Source organism: Bombus affinis, chromosome 8 (genome assembly GCF_024516045.1).
Source record: "Bombus affinis isolate iyBomAffi1 chromosome 8, iyBomAffi1.2, whole genome shotgun sequence".
NCBI lineage: Eukaryota > Metazoa > Arthropoda > Insecta > Hymenoptera > Apidae > Bombus > Bombus affinis.
Genome location: NC_066351.1, coordinates 550,827 through 575,845, shown reverse-complemented (window position 1 = coordinate 575,845; position 25,019 = coordinate 550,827). Strand labels below are relative to the sequence as shown.

The 25,019-nt window shown below is 40.5% G+C and overlaps 1 protein-coding gene across 1 annotated transcript in view; it reads left to right on the top strand.

Moving 5' to 3' along the window:
* LOC126919439 (retinal homeobox protein Rx1-like) overlaps positions 1-25,019 on the top strand; it is a 44,586-nt gene that overhangs the window by 5,171 nt on the left and 14,396 nt on the right. The window contains exon 2 of the mRNA XM_050728755.1: positions 13,734-13,966. Within this exon, the coding sequence (XP_050584712.1) occupies positions 13,734-13,966 (233 nt within the window). The remainder of the gene's footprint in view (positions 1-13,733; positions 13,967-25,019) is intronic.

The following is a 25,019-nucleotide window of genomic DNA, read 5'->3' as shown; positions in this document are numbered from 1 at the left end:
TATTACCGGCACGGCTACTTTCACAGCTTTAAAACGGATCTGTTATATCCTCGTCGAGAGGCTTTCTACGCTCGTACAATCATTCGGCGGATTCGAAATGTTCTTGAAAATGGAAAATGCTTCGTTTTCATGCGACGCTTTCTAATTTTAGTAGATAAGAAATTTTGATAAGGAATCTGTGATTTATCAAGATATGTTTCACTGGTAGTGAATGATATACAGTAGAATTTAATAATTTACTTCAATTTATCAGGGGTGAACAATCCATAGACTAAGAGATATTACAGATTTTTAAAAGTTGAAAGTTATCGCTTGAATATCGAATGCAAAATTTTGATTTGAAAACTTGTTAAATATAGTTTGGTTGTGTAGAAATTCTATTTCTTTTCTATTTCAAACTTATTTTTCTATTTTTTGAAAAATTTGCTTTTTTTTAGTTGTGTCATTTATCTAATCAACCGGCGATATAAAAGGAGTTTGCTAATTGTCCGTTCTAGTACTTACGTAATTCCTCGTTAAAATAATAATCCATGTCCGCTAGTTTACATACGGAAATTCAGTCGACAGGAGTTCGTTTAATTAGACGCTGCCTAAAATGTCGTTCTAATAAATGGATAAATGGAGTGCCACTATCAGACGTATTTTAGTAATATTTACCTTAATTTCAAATTGTATTCTTTCACGATGCTGAGAATACATGTTATAATTTGTCCATCTTTTTCCTCAGCGAGTATCACGATTATCTTTTGCGCAAACGTGCTGTATGATACAATCATTCGCGACAAAAAAAGCACGGCGGAAGAACATTAAGCGAGCTTCGTTTTTGCTCGCATTTTCATATAACGCGACATTTTGCGTCGCCTGTCGCCCGTTTTAATTTCCTCCCGGTCGTGCGTTTAATGAAACGAATCTCTGGTGCGACGAGCGAGATCAATCCTCCGGACGCATACGAAACGATCGTTAATATTTTCAGTTAGAGGCCAGAGATTAATCATTCCGTGTCGCTTTCGTTTCTACCTTCTCTTTCTCTTTTTCATCGAGATCATCGAATATACACTTTTGCTCTGCCGGTGTTAATGAATTCGAGAACATACCGTTCCGTTAATATACAAAATTACAGTCTAGTTAGGCTTGTTCGATAAGTTTTTCTCGTAAGGATATAATTCGAAGTGACACGTTGTCGAGATAAAGCGGTTTGATAGGTGAATTAAAGTGTAGGGGAGAGAAGAAGGGTAAGAGAAGGAATAAAAATGGACAAGGGGGAGAAAAAAAAAGAAAAAAAAAAAAAAAAGAAAAAGAAAACGGACGCGGGAGAAGCGTTAAGTGTGCCGCAATCAATCTTACCTTGTACGCGCGGCAGAAGATTAATGCACTTTCAAATTTCATTAATTCTTCGCTGCATAATGAGCCGCGGGGCGAACGAATAACTTTCCTTAACGCCACGATAATGCCGCCGAGAACCTCCGCACTGTAATTGCATCAATTCGTTGGTAATTCGCACAATTATCCTTTCTGATTTTCCGGCCAGCACCGAGCTAACTGCTCGAGAGCACGCTTCCAATTAATCACGCGCGGCCTCCACGAATCTCTCCGCGTAATTAAAGTATGTCGTTGCTACGAATCAGGACGATTAATCGGATGTCTTTGTGGGAGATGCCGGCGTGCGAGACACGACCCAAAACGATCGACTGTAGCCTCGACTCTGTTACTTGCTTCGAGATTGATCTCTCAGATACCCTTGGTAATTTTCTTGCAACTTTGAACTTGATGCATAACTTGTTGGCTTCGAGGTCATTATCAAATGTGGATGGTAAAATGGGATATGTGGGAAAAGTAGATTTCGCGAGTGAACGATTGACTAGAAAAAGGAATATAGATTTTATTAATCGATACGATAAGAAGATCACGTTTCGTGACATAATCTTAAAACTATAGCACGTGCATGTCATTTCCAGAAATAGTTGCAGAAGTAATGGAGAATTGTAGCGAATGGATTGTTTGCTGTAGAAATTAAAATGGTAACTTTGATAAGAAAAAAGTAAATAAGAACAATATATAATTATCGACAATGATTCGTGTCATCTCCCAAGAGATCTGCTTTGGAGGCAAACGCTTTGATTCTTAAAAATCTGATCTAGAAAAGTTCCTCTAAATACAGTTTCATTACCTTAGAAGGAGATTACATATCTCTGTTATTAACCGAAATGATCACATTTATCATTCTACCGTCTAAATTTGGAGATCATACGCTTCTCCGTATTCCCACGTTGGTCAATTTTCGACCCACGATTAATGGATAGTTGTGACTTAAACACGTCTAAAAGATTATTCGTCGAGTATAGGATACTTCAATCTGAATTACACGCCTGTAACGCGCGATCAATTAAGAACCAATCATCGTGTTTTGCTTACTCGAAGATTGCATTTATCCCTGCAGTGACAGTCGGCGGTGTTCAAAGGCACAGCAAAATCGAAGGTGAACCCTGTACTTTCACTGCGAGGAGATCTTTCGATAAGCAGCTGCACGAACCGAATCCGAAGCATCGGTACTTCAAAATGGTACAACACCATTGAAGCTGGTAGAAAGAGGCACTCGACGATTCCGAAGAACACTATCGGGACTCTGTTTGGTATAGGTCATTAACATTTCTTTTTTAAGAAAAATTATCAAACCGTGAATACGTATATTCGCGCTAGAAAATGGAAACAAAATGTACGATCGAGTAGCGGCACGGTAAAGTCGGCATGAAAAGAAAAAGAAAAAAAAGAAAACTGTTACTGCCAAATATTGTATTTGATTCTTCTCGTCACGAAAAAGGGAATCAAGAATCCATTAAAATTATCGAACGCAATAGTAAAAGATGTTTCTGTTGATTAAAAATACGTTATGAACGATTGTCTAGTTTCGAACGGAATTTCACGTTAAAAATTAATAAAATACGATCCAGATTGTATTTGACGAAGAATCCAATAACTTGGAATATTTGGAAAGTAAAAAGGGTAGAAGCAATGAATAAGTAAACAGCGAGTGTTTTCACAAATTTTTATTAACAAAGCTGCAAATATGAAATTTTCGTAGAGATTTGCTTAGTCTCTTAAATGTCATAACGAGTATCGTACTATGGATACTTTTGCATATTATGTGCATCCTTGTGCCAGTGAATTTCCCATAAGTATATAAACGCCCACAATCTAGAAAAGTAATGCATACAAATCGATATTATGTACTGTATTATGCACTAACATAATAAATAACACTCGTATGACGTTAGCGTAACGTCATCGATAGTCATGGTACGTATATTATTCAGAAGAGTAAGAATATGTCTTTTTTGACTGGCGCTACGAGATAATAGAATGTGCGTACGTAATCGCAAATCGTAAATAAATGTGCGCAAATGTAAATAACGAGTGGAGGACGAACTATTAATAGGGAGAAAATGTTCGGATTGAAAGGAACGGTGGAATTAAAGCGGTCTCCAGATAGAGGTAACAGCGTCGCGGCGTTCTGGAACGCCGCAGGTAAAAGTGCTTTGTTAGGGGGAGTAATTTCGATCGCGTGACAACGGCAATATAGAGCTGGTGGAAGGAGGCACGGGCAATTACGTGTAATTTCATACCCATTTATTGCCGGGAGAGCTCGTTTTTCGACTGTTTCTCGAGTCTCACCAGCGGCGATCGGCTCGGATCGGCGCGCGGAGAGAACTCGAAACGAGCTGGCTACGTCGGATTAATCGATTTTACCTTGTCGAATAAAACGGTGTCGCGTGTTCGTGATATTAACCCGCTCGTTAAATAGCGCAGAACAAAATAGCGCCAAGTTCCAGTGACTAATGATCTCGGTAATATTGATTTTTAACGCGATAGAGATCGGGGAGGACCTGAAAACTTTGAAGGTACCATTTACCGTTAAGTGTAATTTGTTTCATGGCCTCAAACTTGCCTACTAATTCTTTCCTCAAATAAAATTCCAAGCTTTCAGTTTCAATTTTTACCAAGTAACAGCATTATTGTTATTATATCTTATTATATCTTTACCGATAATTCTTTGTTTCTCGCCATAACTGAAATCAAATGCTGTTCCGAAATATGGAATATACTTGCAATAAATAGCTGATTCTTCGTAATATTTGTCACTTACCTCTAAATATCATTATTTTATTTATTCCAATAGATGTCAACTATTATTTCCACTAATATCCACTGTATATTTCCAATAACACAAAAGTATCCAAATAAGTACTTATAAACTGTAATGTATATTCATCCTTCGGAAATCTACATTTCTAACGCCTAAAAGACCTTAACAAAAGACAATCTCGCTAATCGATTTTACCTGAAAGCTTCTCGTACGGTCGTACAGTGAACTTCCTTTTGCTCTTAAACAACAGCCCCTTTCAATTTTATGAATTCATCGATTCCTCTAGTATCGCCATAGAAAGTCACAGAGTCGCGTCTCTATCCGATTTTCGTGAAATTGTCTTCTTTTTCCGGGCGTTGGTCGATCTTGTTCAAGCCGGTCGAAGACAGGGACGAGCGAGCGAGAGAGGCGCCGATTTAACCGAATTACCGTTGGATCAAAGCTTGCGAGTGGTAATTGGTGCACAGGTGTCGTCGATCAATCGTACACCGACCGTCGGGGAAGCTATTTCGCTCGGATACCGAAACGTTTCGTGATCGATAGGACGAATAGACGCGATGCCTAGACGAGTCCAATGAGACACATGATCGAGCGACGATACAGAGAGACAGAACGAGTTGATAGAGGGGGCGAACCGACAGCCTGGCGGAAACAAAGGAAGCGGAGACGCTCGACGCAGGATATACCTGTGATTTGCGCGCTGATTAGCGATTAGAAGCGATTAATCTCGAACGTTCGTGTGTAGGGTGAGAAACGATTGGGGCGACGTTGTTGAGATTTAATCGCGATTATAATTGAAAATCGTGATTATAATGGAAATAGTGGTGGTTGATACGAGTATGAAGATCTTCGTAAGGTGATTCGAGCAATTTATATCAGAATTATCGACTAGGCCTATAGTTAAAATTTATAATATGCTAATTTTGTGAAATAGTTTCTTAAGAAATAGGATTTATCAGTGCACTGCTATGGATTCCCCGCATGTTTCTTGTTTCTTCGATTCAAAGATTTAGATGAATCTTATTTTGTGGTAAATGCTTCGAACTGTCGTATGTTTCGAATTAAATTATTCTAGATTTTCAAATTTCCTAATTAACGGACGAGAAACACGGAAAATATTGAAATTCTGAAGATGTGCGCATCGACTGTTTCGAACGTGTCAAATATTCAAGCTTTCGTAAAGCTTGCGTAAAGCAACGCAAACCGTCCTGGTCAGGTCGATTCGTTTAGGAGCTCGTATATGTATGTGAGAATTCGTATTCGTGCCTGCTCGATGTCGATGGAGAGATTGTAATAAGGCTCGCATGCTGGAGAACAATTAAATTATTAGTAGGTACATTGTGCACGGCGGGGTGTTTTATTGCATGACGCATTCTGGTTCCGTCCGTTCATTCAATCGTTCGCCCACATCTTCAATCGGATAGAAAATTTACATTTTAATTTAATTGTATTTATTTGGGAAGAAAGAATATGATTTTTATATCTAACGATACAGGAGCTTATTATTTGTTTCCTATGAATTTATAGCACGTTTGAAAAAGCGATTTGGTTTTGACCGATTTCACGTTAGTTTTTGCTGGTTTGCTCAAGTTGCTGGAAAATGAAGGTGTGTCTTTATTGCAACAGTCCCTTTAATTTGTGAAATAAGATAATATTCGGAACAAAGAGCAAAGAAAAGCTTAATATTCCACGTTTATTTTCTTGGTTTAATTGCAACATCTTTGCGGTTTCTTTGAGATCGTATTTGTAAAATACAAGATTAAAATTCACGAACGAACGCACAGAACGATGATCGAGCGTCATACGATGCAGCCAGAGATATCCCAATAATAGCTGCACGCCAGCGAACAATTAAATTATTAAGTAGTAACGATAACGAGGGCCGCGTTGAATATTATTATAATAAAGGCACAACGAATCGCAGTACTTTCGCAGGAGAAGGCGAGCAAATATCCTGCTAGTTGATCTCGTCGTGTTTCTTGCACTGCATTTACAAAATCTTCGATGTAGAAACGAGTTATGGTAACGAGAACACGGAACGTGGGCAGTCCTGTAATGTTAATTCCTTTTTTGTGCATCGGCACTGATGTTGCCTTTGAAATACTACTAGGAAAACATTTCTTTCCATAGAAAAAACGTTATCGATGATTTAATGTATTGAAAGTCGTTAACGTATTGCGAAGGAAACTATATAATCGAAACCTTTCTCACGATTTTACTTGGTAAAAGTACTAAAAAGTACAGTGACTTATGAAAAAATTTAAACACTTGTAAACAGCTATTATGACACTCTGTTTCATTAGCGCTGTGTGTATCTCATGTTTATATTGGTAAAGTTTGAAACAAATCTGGATATATATATATAGAAGTTTTCTATGGTAGATGTCTAAATACTTTCGCTGAATATATAATTCACTGCTGTAAATATGTGAAAAAACCAAGTAAATTAAGACCAGTTTCCATTTCCGCTTGCGAGATTTCAACGAGATTTCGCGGCATGATGGCGTTCAATTAGGCTCACACGAGACCCCCAGTCAATTAAACAATTTCTAACTCCGGTATCGTTTCAATTAACGCACTTCGAGATGATTACCAGTTCGTTGACCCGTTTAGATGGAAATTTTATCCCCATTGCAAGAACTCGATGACAGCTTAAGAGCCTTTCGCCGGGCGTTCTTAAGACACGCTTCGTGCACGTTCTCTCTCTCCTTGCGTTCTCGCTCTCCTCTCCTCCCTTCCTCCTCTTTCTCGTCGTTCGCGTTCTCGCTGCCGCTTTGACAATTTAATAATTCGATACCGGTACGCGAATAATCGACGAACCTGATACTCTTCTCTTGCCAATCGAGAGGATCGAGAGATCATGTTCTCCATGTTTCTGCTCTCTTTTTCTCTCTTCCGACATCCACGACATCCTTTCTTCGTCTCTTACACGTGATAAAATTCATCCTGCACCACTGCTAAAACCGTCAACCAAGTCCACGGAAAAATGATTATCCGATCAGGCTGACTTTTACTCGAGTAACAGTTCTCGTTCTGGAACCAGGTTCTGCAAGGCGCTGCGTAAATTAATGATTCTGGTTCGACAGTAGCCGCGTCTGAGATTCAGTCATTGGAAAATGCAACTACGTACTTCTCGTTTGAAGAGTGTATCTAATCTGTTTATTAACTGTAACAATCGCTGCCTTGATCGTATAGAATGTCGATTTAGAAGTTTAACTTTGATATCCAATTCGTTTCAATGGATTACGATTATTTGATTGCTGACGTGCCAAAAATACTCGCGTGTCGCGTGGAAAAACAGGATAACTTTATAAAACGGGCGATTTTCGTGGGCCGATACGTGCGTCAGATTAAGGTACGCGACAGTTGACAGTGGCTTTTACGAAGAAATTTCCGTTGAAACTTTGTGCCGCGTAAAGTGGCCATTGCGTTTCGTTCCGGAGATAAAAACCGTGGCGTGGAGCCCGGCAGGAGCGAACAGAAGAAACCCACGGAGACAGGAGAAAATAAAGATCAGAGAAGATGAGCGAAAGAGAACGAGAGAAAGTATATGAGAAAGTGAGAGAGAGAGAGAGAGAGAGAGAGTTGGGAAGAGAGTGAGAAAGAGAGGAGAGCAGGGCACCAGTGACGGTCCACGAGAAGACAAATTCTGTAATCCTCTTTGGTCGGCGAGCTAAGCCCTCTGTGTGACGGCATACCATCTTCTTTCTCTTATTTCCTCGTCTCGTTTTGCTTTTCCTTGTCTTACCCCTGTCCTCCCACGCCGATCAAGGAAATTAGATTTCGAATCGACAGCCGTGCTTAAGTATAAACGACGAGGAGACATCGCCGAACGAGGAGGAAACAGGAATTCACAGCGGACAAACCGAGGCAGAAAGATATCGACTTTTTGCTCGAAAAAAAGAATCGTTGTCCTATAGTAGTAAGATTTTACTTCATTTGGTTGGTTAGAAAATTAGCAGTCGGGTAACCAGCGTTAAGTGATATTTAATTAGTCGACAAGAGATACACGAGTTGAAATGATATACAGAAAGAGAGAGAGAGAGAGAGAGAGAGAGAGAGAGAGAGAGAGAGAATGTCTAGGTGGATATTTGAATTTCGCGAAACGAGAGAGCTGTCTCGTCCCAGTTCTTGCGCGAACCGAAATCTCTTCTCAAACTGTCAAACTGTCACGACGGATTCATTAATCCGCTGTCAATCGTTTATCAAACGCGACCACGATTTCAAGGGAATGAAATTCGTTTCGTGGGTTGAGAAGCTATACGAGATAACGATTATTAATGCGCTTGATGAAATCCAAACTTTCGCGCCATAAATAAAGACTGATGGCTTAATATTTATCGAAACAGTCGGTTTACTCTCGCAATCGTAACTGTGATTATTTCGTCACTTTGAAATTTTTAACCTGGAAATCAAATAAAATCTTGCTTCTCGCGATTAATCGTTTAATCTAAACGATTGCAAACGATCTCAGGATAAAAAGAAGAAAGAAAATAACGAAGGTATTCGCGTTGGTATTTCAAATTCGAGGGAGAAACAAGATTGTATCATGTCAGTGTAAAGCGGTTCTAGTCCATTCCAGCTACTTAAGAGATTGACACGAGAAGATAGTATAATGGACGAAGCGGTCGAGGAATTGTAGCCTCCTCCCGAATCGAGCACCGGCTCTAATGGGCCAACACTGATGGTTGATAAATTTCAAAACGCCACGGGCCACCATTCGATTCTTCTGCCGGGACCTGCACCTATAGAGTCGATTAAGCGGGATAATAAAATCACGTGAATATATTTGTCCACATTGTTATATCTATACGAACGCTGACATAAACATATTCTTCATAAATATCATTTTTTAACCCATTTAAGATCGTATGCATACGTCATGCAACGTCTACTCAATCTGACCGATAACGTGGTGTGTGCGTCACGTGAAGCAATTTGCGTTATCGTTATCGGTTACTATTAAAATAGCAGTTAAAAAAATAATATTATGTACAAATAACGTTATTGGTTTGACGATAAAGAAGACAGAAGAAGAGTAAATGAACGATCCACAGTCAGAACTAAACCAGAAACGAACGAATCGAATGAATTTCTCAGGACTCTTCTGCGGAAATCAATTTCGATTAGCTTAAATATTCGACAAAAATATAAAAATCAAAGATAAGCGATATCGATTGTAAAGTAGGTAGGAAATCAATGATTAAGAGTGAAATTTTCTCGAAATAACGGTATCAATTATGATCCTGAAATTAGACAGGGAAAACTTCCGGTTCGCGACACGGTGTCGCCTTTAATCGAGGAAAATTCGAGCCACTTGGTGGGATATATACCGGGTGCTCTCGATATAACGGCGTAACACGCGGTAACAGCGACGGCGCGGCGACGCTCTGCACCTGCACCTCGCAGAATTTAATCACGATGGTTACTCTGTCCGACCGAAACCAATTATTGCGCAGACGTACTCACACACGCGCTTACATTGCCTGTGACGCGGACATTCTCTACGCACCTATATAAATCTCCGTATCCCCGAATGGATATAATGTACCGCATTAATTTCCCTCTGAACGCATGCGATTCCATGTTTGTCGCCCACCAAAATGTCCGACCACCGGCTATGTTACTCTATTACTGGCAGACATCGCTACTAATTCGTTCAACGTTTAGAAACTTTGTGATTTTCGCTGAACGATGAAAATGGAAATTGTAAATAACTTTAAACGGAAAATTTCCCGGGAGTGTATTATTGCGGAACTACAGCATACGGTATTTTATTATATGAAACTTTGTTTTTCTGGATCTATCGTTGAGATCAGAAAATACTTCATATTGTTTCGGGAACTGTGGTACATTAAAAAAATTATCAATTTTAAGATAGCTGGAAAAATTAAATTCAAGCGTGATATATTTTTTGAAACAAGAGCTTACTTAATAAAATTATACCGTTTAACAAAAAGAAGGGGTTAGGTTTATAAACTATAGCTATGTTTTAATACAAAGAACTCTGACGATTAAATCGTAAAAGAAAACAATATTTTCTTTGTTAAATGGCTTGACTACCAATTTTCCATTGCAAATTTCATAGTTTACACCGATTCCCCCAAAAATCACTTTTCCCACTGAAATTCCAGTAAATCAATCGTACAAAGGGAGCTTACGAATCTACCAAAAGTATCGTAGTAAGAACTATCAGGAAACGCGATTTATATTTGTATGTCATGTAAATACAAAACACTACTTATCCTGCATAGAGTACAAAGATCTTTTTTTACCTGTTATTAATTACGAAAACAAAGAAAGCTTCCCGATTCTTGATTCCGTTCAAAATAAAAATCCAAAGTTCCACTGAAATCTCTGCACTTTAAGCTTCGTGATAGCCATCCAGCCTGTGAATTCAACCTTCGGAAGCTTTCATCTCTTCCATAGCACGACGTCATCGTTTAACCTCTATCTGCAGCATTCTCGGTTCCCTTTCATCGCTCTCCTCTCTGCGGCGGTGGAGCAGGTCGCATCCTAAAACAGAAGTTGCTCGCCGTAGCTTAGACAGTTCAGGAGTAGAGAGCGCCTGGAGGAAGAAGGGTGCGCAGTTCTGTCTGGTAGCATGGACGGAGGAAAAGGGAGGTGGGCCGACGAAGGTGGGCCCGGGGCGAAGGAGAACGATGGTGTTGGCACTCTCGGGGGCCATTATTGATTGTTGTTGATAATTAGCCGGTACAGGCGCGTCAATCACGAGGCAAGGCGAGGTTATTAGGCTGTTGGTTAGCACCGGCCCGATGGCACACGTACACACACGAATGCACACACGCCGTCACGCACAGGATACGTTGTACACGACGTGCACAGGTGTCCGTTCCTCTGTGTGTAGGCGTATGCACGATGCCGTGTGTTTGTGCGTGGCTACGTTACGTGTATGCGTCTGTGTGCGCGCCGCCATTGAGCCACCCGATTACCCCCCACAATTCGATCTAATGCGCTACGCTGCGATGCGAGAGAAGGTTAATTATGCAGTTAATGAGAGACTGAATATATATACCCTACGGGGTGTCGGGATGGTCCCGGCGAAAAGAGGATCATTCGGATCCCGTTCCAGCTCGATTGTTGAATTTGGTTATGGTCGAAGAACGCCGGAAAACGGTGCTCCATTCCCTTCCCGTTTTAAATTAATCGCGTTACAACGTTCGAGGTCGGTGTTTAAACGCCTGGCACAGTCGGCGAAAACTCGGTGCTTTTTGATTGCCTCGAAATTGATATGGAACCCGCGTTCGCGTTTTATGTTTGCGTACAAAAGCGATAGGTATAAATATGCATATGAAACGACGAGACCGGGGGTGACTCGGCCCTCCAGTGAATTTCGGTGCAGCGGTAGCAACGTAGAACGGTGGGTATAGAGTGTAGAGTTTGGTTGACGAAAATGTCTATTCGCCACCAGTGGCCGCGAGTACACTCGTTCGAACGAGGCGTGTGCTTCCGCGCAATCAATTTCTTCCTCGATAACGGCGCTCGTGTTCCTCGATACTATAATAAGGACGGATAATGCGGGAGATGGCGGTAATTTGCAGCGAAAAGGAGCATGTAATAGTTTGTCGGAAGTGCAGGTTACGCGGTTACGTGTTTATAACTTGTTTAACGACGACGAAATGTCGTCGAGCGAGACGCGAGCTACTTGAGTAACGGTAGAGGTTTTATGGATCAACAAATTGAAAAAGACTGACATAAAACTTTGCTGAAAATTAACCTCATGGAAAAGACGCGTTAATTGGTTATTTTTTCTTCTTTTCTCCTTAATCGGACCACGTTGGACGATCGTCAAAGTACTGACGCGCTGCGCAAAACAACGAAAATCCTGCTTTTCCCTTTTTGCACGTGACCTCTTAATTTCCGTTGCACTGCGTTGAACATCGCGCCGAGCAAATTGCGTTGAAGCGTTGATTTCTACGGATAAATTGCCGTATTGTGCGTCACGGAATTTACCGACACGTGTATCCTCGTGTCTCGATGTCGAACGCCGTTCTCCATTGCCCAATATGTCCCGATAACGAGCCCTATTATCGTCAATTAATTATATTCCCGCGTAAAACTTATCGGTTTCCCTAAATACTCTGATCTGGGATAAAGCTGGTGTTTTTTTCTTCAAATTCGTATCTGTTGAAAACATTGTCTGTGACAAATAAAATTGTTGCGATAAGTACGATATCGCAACTCATAAATTTCCCTTTCTCTAGTTGCTCGTTTCACGATAGCGCGTTACAGCGGAATATACTAAGCTTGTCGTAAAATAACTGTACTCGCTGGTAAAACGACGGATAAGCTACGTTTCATTTAATACAGCAGCCTGCAAATGCAATCTGGCTTGCGATCTTTAGCCTGCCACCCGGTATATAAACGCGCGCGTCGATCCACGTTGGCGTACAACATTTGCCAAAGCGACAAGCTTTTATGAACGGTGTGATTCTTGCGGAAATCTTGTCTCGTCCACTGAACTTTCGAATGCTGTTTCTATAAAAAGAACAAGGACACGCGACAGCGACTTATTATAACGTCATTTTGATACAATCCATTAACGTTCGATTAGCGGAACTTTTGATTTCGGACAGATTCGAAATTGCTCGTTTAGTAAACTCATTACGATCTCGTAAATATTGAAACGGATAATTAATTGTTCGCGTAAGATTCAGGGAAATACAGTTGCAATTTGTCGCACGTTCGCGTTCAATCCATTAGAGATATTGTAATAATTACGAATTCGTGTAAATCAATAAGCGTCGATAATCAGGTGATCGAAAATGTTAGTAAAATGAAATAATTCCGCGGCAAAAGAGGAATTGCCAAGCCTTTTCAAATGATTTGTCTTACACCACTTTTGCCTATATTACCGTAAAAATGTGACATTATTAAGTCTATACGATTTCTACGAATGACCTCCGTTACAAGAAATCGTAGATGATTAAAGTCAAGGTCCACGGCCTACTTACGCCCTTGATGAAATTGAATTGCAATGAACCATCTTCAAAATCCAAACAAACTGGATCGTTGCAAAGTTCATTTTCTTTACCGTTTCTTAATATTCGCAAGACAGGAATACAACATAACAAGTAACGCTACAAGTAATTTAATGAATAAAACTCTCAATTTTTTAACGAAAATATTTATTTTTCTTTCGTGTATTGTAATTTATTTGAACAGATATTTAGATTTTTTTTAAACTAAAAACCATACTAACCTAACCAACAACCTAACCAACCGAGGATTTAAGCTGACTAATTTGATACCGTTTATCACAAATCGAAATAAACAATTAGACAAAGTAGATATAAACAATTTTATTATTTGCAACTCTTGTCTAACCTACCAAGAGTTTGAAACGCGAGAAATTTCTACGGAAATGTGAAAGTCGAAACGTGCACGCGAACGCGAAAAATCGAGCACGATCCAACTCCGAGTGATGAGCGTTACAACACTTGTAATAGCTAGCATTATACGCGCATAATAGAGGTAATAGCCGAGACTGGGATAAATCGATCACCATTACCGTACCTATTAACCGTAACGACCGTTTCCGAGGAGACCTGACCACTCCCGTGGGTTCCAGGTGAGAACAGCTGCAATTCCACCGGCGGTGGCAGCGACGAGGAACTCGGAGCAGGCTGCGGGGACGATTTGAACGGGAACGGTGGCAAGAAGAAGCATCGTCGAAACAGGACGACCTTCACCACTTACCAGCTGCACGAGCTCGAGAGAGCCTTCGAGAAGTCTCATTATCCGGACGTGTACTCCAGGGAGGAGCTCGCTATGAAAGTCAATCTTCCGGAAGTGCGCGTCCAGGTGAGTTAAAACGCGAGTTAATTCGTGTGCACGAGGATACCTGGTACTTATCTCCTCCAGAACTACCGATTATATATTAGAGTATAAAATTTACACGAAAGAAATCAGAACGAAAGAACGTATATATATAGTGTATATAGTGGCACGAAAAAATCAAGCCTTTGTTAATACAAATACTCTGCTTAAAATCAAACAAATTCGTACAAATGTATCGTTGCACGCGTAAATTTTTTTTTTAAGAAAAATTATGACTTGTTAATTTCGATGATGAATCGGTCATTTTAAACTTAGAAGCTTTGAAACATTAGAAACTTAGAGAGTTGCTTAGAAAGTTAAAAGTTTAGAAAGTGGAATGTGTATATTGAGATTTTGGATGGAATGATAGGACGTAGGAAGTTTTTACTGACTGTGATCGCAGATCTAAAATTTATCGTATAATTTGGAATTTGTTTCGAACAATTTTAATTCCTCCCTCGTCTTATAAAAATAATCCTGTTATTAAATAATGTGCATAGACATAACTTCACGAAGTTTCGAGAATTAACTGCGCAAATGCGAAGGCGGGTTCGTTTGTAATCGGAGATCCTGTCGGCGGATCAGCGATTAGGAAGAATAATTGTCTGAAATCGCGTTGTTAATCGGCATACAGCGAGAGATCGTTTTCTCGCGGGTAAAACGAATATTCATACATTTTTAAATAATCAGCCGACCGCGGAGTCACGCGACTAACGAGGTATTAACTCGTTAACCCTCACGACACCGGCGCGCGATCCTGTTACCTTAACGATTTCACGAAAAAAGAAGGGTGGGAATAAACGAACGGTCAGAAAGGCATCGTACTGTGCCATAACTTCCAACGATGTTTATTAAACAACCACCGTCTCTGTTACCTCGCTCTTTTATCGAAAACCAAAGCCAAAAAAACAAAATGAAAAAAACAACGATCTCTGATCCAATGTTTTTCTTTACCTTTACAGCCTGGAAAAAACGTCACTCGAAAAAGAAAACGAGACAAAAAGAACTTCTCTTCAACAGGGATTATTGTATGAAAACGTAACAAACAATTTTCCAATTCGTTCGATCTGAACACGATTTTACACGATAATTTATTAATTAATAATACCACTGAGTTGACAAATTATAGGTCAATATTTAGTAAGTAAAAATAATCTCTTCTTATGTTTTATTCTTTTAGTCATATTGATGAAACTTTGCATAAATATTTACAATCGACTTGCAATCTTCTCTTTCACAATCTTACGTCAAATACAATAATTAGAGGTTTTATAATTTATAGATGTGTAAAATTTCGTTTAGATTATTATCCAATGTTTTTATTGGCAACTTGTAACTTGTGATTCGTACAATTTCGTTAATGTTACAATATAACTTCAATGACGCAAGAGAACCTAAAACTACCATTTTTCTCGTCTGAAAGGTGATGCGTTAGATTCATAGAGGTTAAGGCTCGAGCACGAATCAAGCGATTTAATATTTTCCTTCGTCAGTCTTGGTCTTTCTCTGTTCCATTGAAATCAAGCGGACACGAGTGCCGTGCGCGCGACCAGCAAGCGGGCCGAGTTTAATGGCAGCGTTTCCGTGCAAACAATCGGAACAGCAATCGCCGGCTGACGCTGGCCCCGACGTATTAAACTAAATTAAATTAATTATGTGCGTGACAGCGATAAAAGCACGCAGTCGCATGCGACGACGCATCGATTAGGCTCCCGGGGGCACGCTTTCCGACCGTGCCACCTAACAAAAGTATATACGAGCGACGTAGTTTGCCAGATAACAACCAGCCAGTACGCCAACTTTTCAAGTGCACCTGCGTTTTTTTACAAATCGAAATGGCTAAATTGATTTTTCATCCTATTTTCTTTTTTTTTTTTTTTTTGTTTTAAATCGTTTAATAACTTTACAATTTCATTATGCCTGATAAGCGATATGATAACAATCATCGCGATTTTATCAACGATCCTTGGGATTAAAGTCATTTTAGAAGGAATTAAAACGGAGAAAGTCTTACGTTGAATTAATTGCCGGATTACTTTTCCGAGTTGTCGGACTATTCGCCTAAGACGATTTTAGTACCATATTTCCATCAGATCGTTCAATAATAAATCGTGTAATTTTATCGATTTAATTTAATTATTTTAAGCGATAAAAACACAAGATGCCAGGATGAATTTATTCTTTACCCGATTTCTACCGAGACGATTTTACTATGTCCAACAAACGATGATTACAAGATTGTCGACGATTCTTATAACCTGGCTACCGAAAATATAAGCGAATATAAGCGAAGAAGATGAAAAATTGTTCATAGAGCTTCATAGCTTTAAAAGAAAAAGTAACATCTCCATTTCAATGGCCAGCAGCCAAACAACCCTAGTCATCAGGAGGCAAAGCAATTAATAACAACCACGGAAAGAAAAGAGGGAGTACGGCATAGAGGAACCGTGGCAGAAGGATGATAGATAACGCCACGGCGCCACTGTCTCTAGAAGAGAGTTGCAATTAAAAATTTAAATTGCATTTAAAACCTGCCGGTGCTGTCGCCGTGCACACCACCGCTGTCGTCGTTTTACTTTTTTCAATTTTTTGTAGAAGAGTTTGCCGACCTTTCTCCATCCTTCCTTTCTCTCTGTCGCTTACAATGCTGCCCCTTTCGCTACTTCTCTCAACTTGAAGAGAGAGAAATTGGAAAGCGAGGAGCCGGAACATCGAAGAAGGGAACGCCAGCGCGCCCCTAAGGTACACCTAATCGCTTAAGCTTATTACGCGAACAGACAAGGCGAAGGAATCAGCCGCGAAGCTACGAGTAAGGAGAGTGGCAGAAAGGACGGAGAAAGGAGGGTGGAAGAGGAAAAGAGAAAGATGATAGGCGCAACGAAGAGGCGGACGCACGTTCGGTTTCATCATTTTTAATTGATAGCGCACGCCAATCCTATCTGTCGGATTTATTAGGCCGCTCGACGAGATGGTTTTGCGGAGGGCTGGAAGGGGGTGATAGCGAAGGGAAACGGAGCTTTTATTGGACAAACCGGGTTGTTTCGGTGGTAGGGGGCACGGTCGGTGGTCACCATAGCCTCGATTGTGTGACCCGGGAAAACGCGTTTTCCAGATTTTCCATGCATCCTCTCTGCCTCTTGAGTATATATACTATACACACAAAGACGTGTGTGTGTGTATGTATGTATGTGTGTGTATATATATATCTGCCAGTACGTATATACACACATACACACACACGCACACACACACGCACGCACACACACACACACACACACACACACACACATATATATATGGATATGTGCGTGTATATATACGTACTGGCAGATTGATTGCGGGGATTAACAATGTTTTCCCGCGATAATTATCGTTCACGGAGTGCGGAGATTTTATTGGATACACAGCTACGCTCCGCCTCGGCCGATATCGAAACGTCGAATTGCTTGTTAAGCTTGTTATTGTAATTCAGGTTTACGCATCGTTTTCAATGCAACGTTGGTAATCGGTTCGTGAAAGGAAAAGATTCGTTGACAACCTCGCAGTTAAAATGGTTTCTTGAATAAATACTCGTTATAGAAGGTTACATGGCTTGTAATTGCCAATATTCTTCGAATTTACGGTTCTGGTTAACTCATTACATTTTCTTGTTCTTGATATTTCATTAATTTTCATGAGTGACGCGACGACGTTTGGAAATTGAACTACTCATGAATAAGGTGGGCAAACTAATGTCGGACGAAGCTAGGGAAGAATGGAAAAGAAAAGGTACGAGGTTTTCGAGAAGATAAAGATAATTGGCGGTACAAGTGTCTTCCATGATTATTCCGCAAGTTCTATTCTGTATTTAGCAGTTTTCATTCGTTACTGTCTTATCAATCAGCTTCAATCGGGACCAACGAGCCTAACATTAGAACCTTTTATGGCTGAAAGATATTTAATTTCCACTACGCGATAATTAATCACCGTTCGTTCTTCTCCCACGTACTTGATCAGAGAATAACAAAATTTTGCTACTGCGTATTATACGATTAGGCGCATCGTCGACGCTTTGCCGTCACGCGATCGCGAGTTCGGTTGTTAAAAAACATGCCTTAGGCCAGCGATTTGGTAGAATTGGAATCGATATAGGGGGCGAACTTCGCTGGAAACACTCATCGAAATTGGCTCTATCATGAAACACCTGCTGATTAGGGTGATTGTCGTTCAATAAGGTATATAATGCAAAGCGAAAATCGTGCCAAATATATTTAATATTAAGTTAACTGAGCTTCTCGAAAATCAAACTGATCAACTTCGTTTTCCGTAAATTTTCCAATTTTACTATATAAAGATTAACGTTGAATTGTTAAGAAACAAATAAGTCTCTCATTTTATAGTTCTCACTTTATAGAATTGATCCGAGATAGTAAATTAAATATTGTGCAATTCTCGCGATTCGATGCGAGTTACTAGGAGAATTATTCCTAAATGTAATTGGCGAATAAAGAAGGAGAGTAAATTGCCGGATCTATATGCTGAAATTCATTAGGTAAGAAAACGCGTCGCACGGAAATCGCGACGAGTCTATGACATTTCGCCATGGGGAATTCGAATCGATGGCCGGCGTATTTTCCCGAAGCGAACGAAAAAGAGAAAATGGAATCGACAATCGTCGTGGAAAAGGCACGGAGAGATGGGCGGAAAAAAGCGGGCAGATTGATTTTTCGCGGTAGGCCAACTAATTTGAAGAGAGAAAGAGAGAGAGAGAAAGGGAAAAGAGGAAAAGAGAAAAAGAATCCGCCGTGGCCGGATGGTCGATCGTTCGACGCGCTCGACCGCTCGACGATAGCCAATTGGAAAAATACTCCAATTCGATTACAATTTTTTTCGTCCGCTCGCACACCGAGTCGCGGAAGAATTTCAAACCGCTCTCGCCTACGACGAGAAATACATTCGTCGAGCGTGATAGATGGGCGTGGGTAGCAAGGGGATGGAGGCACCACGGGGGTGGGACGTGAAACTAATATCGAAGCTGCAATCGTTTCTGAAAGCTTTTGAGAGCGCAATTTAAAAGCGATCTTCCTTGTTTTCGTTCCATTTACAAAGAAAATCGGAACCGCCGTACGCGTTTACGCCGTTGAAAAATGTTTTCGACGATCATGCGAAAGTAATTTGCATGCGTATGTACGAGGAAAACCTCGAAATACCTGTGTACGTGCGACCCCTGTACGAGCAGCTTGACTGAACAAGAAGAACAGGAAGGGTGAAAACGGGTTAGTTTCTAGGAAGAAAATCATCTTTACCAGGAAGCAAGAACGTATGTACGAAATAAAAGGGGCTTCTACGGTGCTTGACGTTATTTACCGTCACGTCGGCATGGAAACCCCGTTCAAAGGCAAGAGACACGCGTCGTTCTACAACTATTTTCTTGCATACGAACTGCATTAATGATATTCTACCTCTACTACTCCCTAAACAATTAACCCTCGTTCCAAACAATAATTCCGCGTCTATTTTACTCGGGAAACACATCGTTTGATCTTTAACGTACTACACACCGTTCGTTTATCGGATAAAAGTACAATTGCTTTAACGTGTAACGTAAGAATTTATTACATTATCTCTAGAGGAATAGAGAAATATAGAAGGGGTTATGTCGATACTGAAATAAAATTACATAGTCGGATAATAATGGAAGGAAGCTCAACGAATATCACCTGAGAATTAATTTTGGCATCTTACATGCGATTCTTTTATTTTATAATTTCGTTCATTCGCTTTTGGACAAATTACATAAATATTTTCAAAATACGTTCAATTACGCTTATCCCTGGCAGCTTCGGGTAGTCGTGCATTTTCCTTTTATACGAATACATACATATATGTGTGTAGGAAACGATTCATCAGAAAATATGCGTGTAACAGTTTATTAAAAAGTAAATTATATTTACAATTATTTAGACCGAATAACTTGAATCGAAGCGAGTCGGTGGTGGTGGCGGCGGCGGCGCTTGTCGGCCCGTTTAATTCGGTTTTATTAAGGGGCCAAATCGTGATCGTTAGCACCGACACGAGGCCGGCACGAATCGCAGGTGACTGTCTGGGTTAGGCGCACCTATATCTACGGGGTGTCAAATTAGTCACGCACGCCGCCTCCGCCTAGCGGGTTGGCGATCAACGCCCGTAACCATGGCTACTGCCGCGAATATCTCTGCACGACGGCTCCGCGCCGCTTCCCGACGCAATTGCGCACGCAATGCGGAAAAAGCGTAGAGAAAATTAACGAACGCGTTAGCCGTGGCTCATGCGCCAGCGGCCTGCTTTTTCTTTTTTATTGAAAAGTATATTTATTGACAATCATTGTCCGTGTTGCATTTAGATCTTTTAACATTTCAGCTCTTCAATTATTATGCGCGTTCAGTGATCTCTATTTGTTTAATTAGCGAATGTCACGATAATTGCGTTCCCTTTTCTTTGAAAAGGATTTTGATCGAGAATGTTGAATTGAAATGAATTTTATGGCTTCGTTTTTTCTTTGTAGTTACCGCTGTTTTATGGATTTAATTATGTACCGTATTGTATAGCGTAGTTTGGCAGCGTAGAACGGATATAGTTGTTTCCCTGGTTGCAACCGACTTGCTCGTACCCCTCGTGGTCAGTAGACCGAGAACCATAAGCTTCGCGTCGTGATATTAATACCCATGCGTGGCACCGTAAAGCTGTTTAACAGAGGCCAGTGAGAATTCTTGCACCAGGTTGCGCCGGGATAAAGATATTCGTATAGGTTGCTCGATTGCGAACATACATAAATCAAAATAATGTCTTGATGAAGTGGTGTCTTACTTCCTCTACTTTTGCTATTACTTTCTCTACGCCTTTTATAACGTATCGTAATATACGGTATATCCCGTGAGAAAAAAGACATATGATTGTGCAATCGTAATTCTTTCCTGCCGTAACTACGTCAATAACCAGAAACGAAGATATTGATATCTTAATCTACTTAAGTAGATTTGTCCCATAACAAGGGCTGTTCACTCGAGAGGAACAAGACTATTAGGCAATAATTATATTCCTTAAATGAGCATAAATAAAGTGACTTTGAAATCCAACGGGACCACTTCGATGACTTTTAGTGACTTTAAAATAAGACTGAGTGACAATGACATGATTTAAACGTGATACTTTTATGAGCCATTTTAATCAATCTTGATTGCTTGATTCGGATTCGGATGATTCATCATAGTCTTTAAATAATCCCGAGTTCGAACACGATTTTAGTTCCTTTGATCTTGAAAAATACCTCTTTCCGTCTTTCACGTCGTTCCTGTGCTTCTTTTCGTTTTACCATTAGCAAGCAGCTTAAAATCATCACTCAACAAGGTTAATAATGTTTCGAACTATCCATCCAATCATGGTAGACCGATGGCCTCGAATATCTCGAACTGTGCTTGATATCGTCGGGAAGAAAGAAAGACGCTCGCAGATACAAATGTTATTACACGCAGGCACCTCTGATCTTCCGCGTGAACAGCCAATGGGCTTTCTCTGTCGGCCTTCTTCCCCCTATCAGATCGTTTTTCTTGTGGGTGCGATGTTTCCAGGCGGAAAATAAGATAATGGCCTCGTGCTAGGCGCGAGAGCAGTCCCGGTGTCCGGAGAAGAGAGAAAATGGGGTGGCGGGAAATAGCGAAGATCGTGAGAGCGGGACACCTGCTGTGCGACGGAGGCCGTCACGAAGGAACGAAAAAGAATATAATGCGACGGAACGCGTCGGAATGACTGTTCTGGCCCCCTGGTCCACTGAGAAAGCAGAAAGCAGAAGAACGTCCAGCACTACTGTCCACTTGCGCCAGCTCGATCGAGTGTCAAGTGGTAACGGACGTAATAAGTCAGACGAATTCGCTCAACTCGGAGTTCGAGCATGAAACGTGTAATTGGGAAATTCGAAGAATTTTTCCAAGAATAGAAAGTATATGTACAATAGAAAAATTCTCTTTAATGGTTAACATTAATGGTTAAAATTATCGGTTAGATATTTTCAAGATGTTTCAGAAAATGTACTTCCGATAACTCGGAAAATATACTACATAGGACTAAGATTCATCGCTTCTCATCCACTAGAAATTTCGAGAACCTTCTTTTACATATTTAATATTAGGCGCAAAAATGTTACGAAAAAATATTCAGTAATCAAGCACGTCGACTTGCACGTTCATCTTTTTACATCGACGATCTACTAATCTGTTTGCAAGAAACATTCAACTTTCTTATCGCGTTTTGTTATGCTTTTCGTAACACCTCCTGGTACTTACCCCGATATAATTTCCTTGGATTCGCCCCTTTCGCAAGTTCTTCGTTTAAAAATAAGTAGAAGTCCGTCGTCAGTTGCGTGAACGAGCCCTTCGTAGATTTCTCGGAAAGATCAACCCCCTTTTTTAATCGAAGTTACACGAAACTCGCGGGTTACCGCTGTTTCATTAAGCAACCTTCCATCAGAAGGATAATAAACTTCCCGTTTTAAACTCGTGAAACAATTGCAGATAAAGGTTGTCGTGTTTTATTCCTAAGAAAACAATTCCCGGGGAATGAAACATAGGTTGAACCCTTTAAGTGATTAACGCTTTCGAATTAATCGACGAGGCATCTTTTTCCATCGCTGATTTAAATGTTTTAAGGGGGAATGGATCTGGGAACGTGGTTCGTTTTCACGGTAACAGACTGTCAAGACCCTTAAGTCGGCGCAGAAACACATCCTTCGATCCTGCGGCTCGCGAGAGCATGCGAAGTGGGTAAACTCTTGCAGCGCCGTCTAACGAGTATTATAATTACTGTCGCGTAACTCAATATTGCCCCCTCGATATGCTAAACTCCCGCGGAATATAGTGTTAATAGGCGTGGAATGGCACGGGACAACACCCCGCTCCTATTAATTGCACTTCACCCTAAATGCAAATTGTTCGAAATTGAGCGAGGGCTCCCCGAATATTTGGAAACTCCATTACGGGCCAGTGTTCGTCCTTTCGTTCGTGCGCGCGCGCGTTCAGACGGGGATGCGCGCCAGCATTCATCGTTTCCTCGTCGACCCTGAGGACGGTATCAATCCCAGTGAAATATAAAGAAACTTTATGGTTTCGCGAAACTAAAACGATATATATGTATCTTTAATCCTCAATTGGTATTATTGAGCTACGGATGATCTGCGAATTTCGAATAGATTTGAGTTGAATTAGTTTAATTTTAGGATAATTTTAATTTATATTTTTGTATCCAACAAATGTAAAATGTGAATTGGAATAAAATATTTTAACACTAAGGAATTTAATCCAAACTTTTTGTTATCTAAAAGAATTATGGGCGAGATTCCATTGAATTTTGAATTATGGTTGTTGCTAATTTCTTTAATAGAAAATTTATCCAAGTATAGATATCGTTAGTAGGATACCTTATGAGAATTATTTTCTTTGAAATAAATCAAAGTCTTAATATCATCTTTAAAATTACAAGTCAACGATACCAGGTGAAGGTTGAAATTTCTTTACTACTTTTCAATAATCAAGCTACATATTCGCAGAATTACAATTCCTTATTTCTTTCTGTACTTGTCTCGACTTATCGTTATTGCTATTCGATAAAGCGATAAAAGTTAACGGCGCTGTTAAAAACATAACTCTCGTGATTCACAAATAAAAATATTGCTGTAAAATGTTGTAGCCAACAGTAACAAGACAAAGAAACTGAGTTACGGTCGAAAGACGAAAGAAACGTGGCATGCGAGCAACAAGAAAGAGGAAAGGTCCATCGTTTTCTGTAAATACGTTCGGAAGATTAGCTGTCCGAGGTTCTGAGGTCTGTGGCTCAATTAAGCACTCCGTTTAGCGCTTGACTAAAAAGGGTTGGCGGACCCTTGCTCTGCCCCCTCGAGCATCAATCATGTCAGAGCAACCCTTTTCCCGAGGGCGGTTTTGCTCCTCTATTGAGACGAAGTGTTGTGCTCAAACACAAAAACACTTCATTTGGCAGATTAGCCGTTAAACACCAAGGGTACGAAATGCGCGAGCGGGTTTAAGCGGGATGAGCCTCGAGGAGAGCGAATGTGTTTGTGTGTGTGTGTGTGTGTGTGTGTGCGCGCGTGTGTGTGCGTGTGTGTGTGTGTGTGTGTGTGAGAGAGAGAGAGACAGACAGACAGACAGAGAGACAGAGTTGGCTGGAAAAAGGCTGCACTCGTCAGCAAGCGTCGTTCGACGCAAATTACAGATGTAATTACGAGGATAATTAATTGCGGCGGAGTCGGTCCTTGAGAGTTGGTTAACGAGTTCAGAAAAGAGGACTACGCGTTTGGAGTTCGATGAAAAGAAGACGATAAGAGCGACGTTGCATGCATATAAGTTGAGACTTCTAACGATATGCCGCATGACACGCGAGCATGATTAAATCTTGCTAATTGCGGACAAGAAGAAAGTTATCGTATCACTGCGTTCTTTTGTTTCCCCAAAGACTATCGCGCCCATATCCCGTCCCTCTCTACCGACATAATATCGTCGATAGATTACAGAATGTCTTCGTTTCTAACCTATTACTACGGACTCCTCGAAAAGTCTGTGTTTGGAAGAATTATTCTACTACAAATACTAAATTTTGTAAGATTAAAATCAGTATTAGGAGACATGATATTAAAGGAACGACAGTTCAACGAAGGAACAACAAAAATTGTACATCTAGATGAATTAATTAAACACGTACTAAATTTTATAAAATCAGGATGATTATCAATAGGAAAGATGGATGGAAAGAAGCCGAAGTGTGTATACATTAACAGGCGAAAGAAGGAGGAAAGGAAAGAAGGCTTTTCCCACGAAGGAATTGGATCCTGGAACCAGTGGCGGTGGTTTTGCCTAACCGCGTTACGAGGCCAGCAAAGGGCCTTCATGTAGGGCACACGCATAGAAAATCCACGCATGTGCCTGCTCGTTTTAATATTCCATATAATGTTATGAAACCTTTGTCGGCATATGGTCCTGAGGCCAGCAATTAACAATTAGCTGGCGGTCCTTGT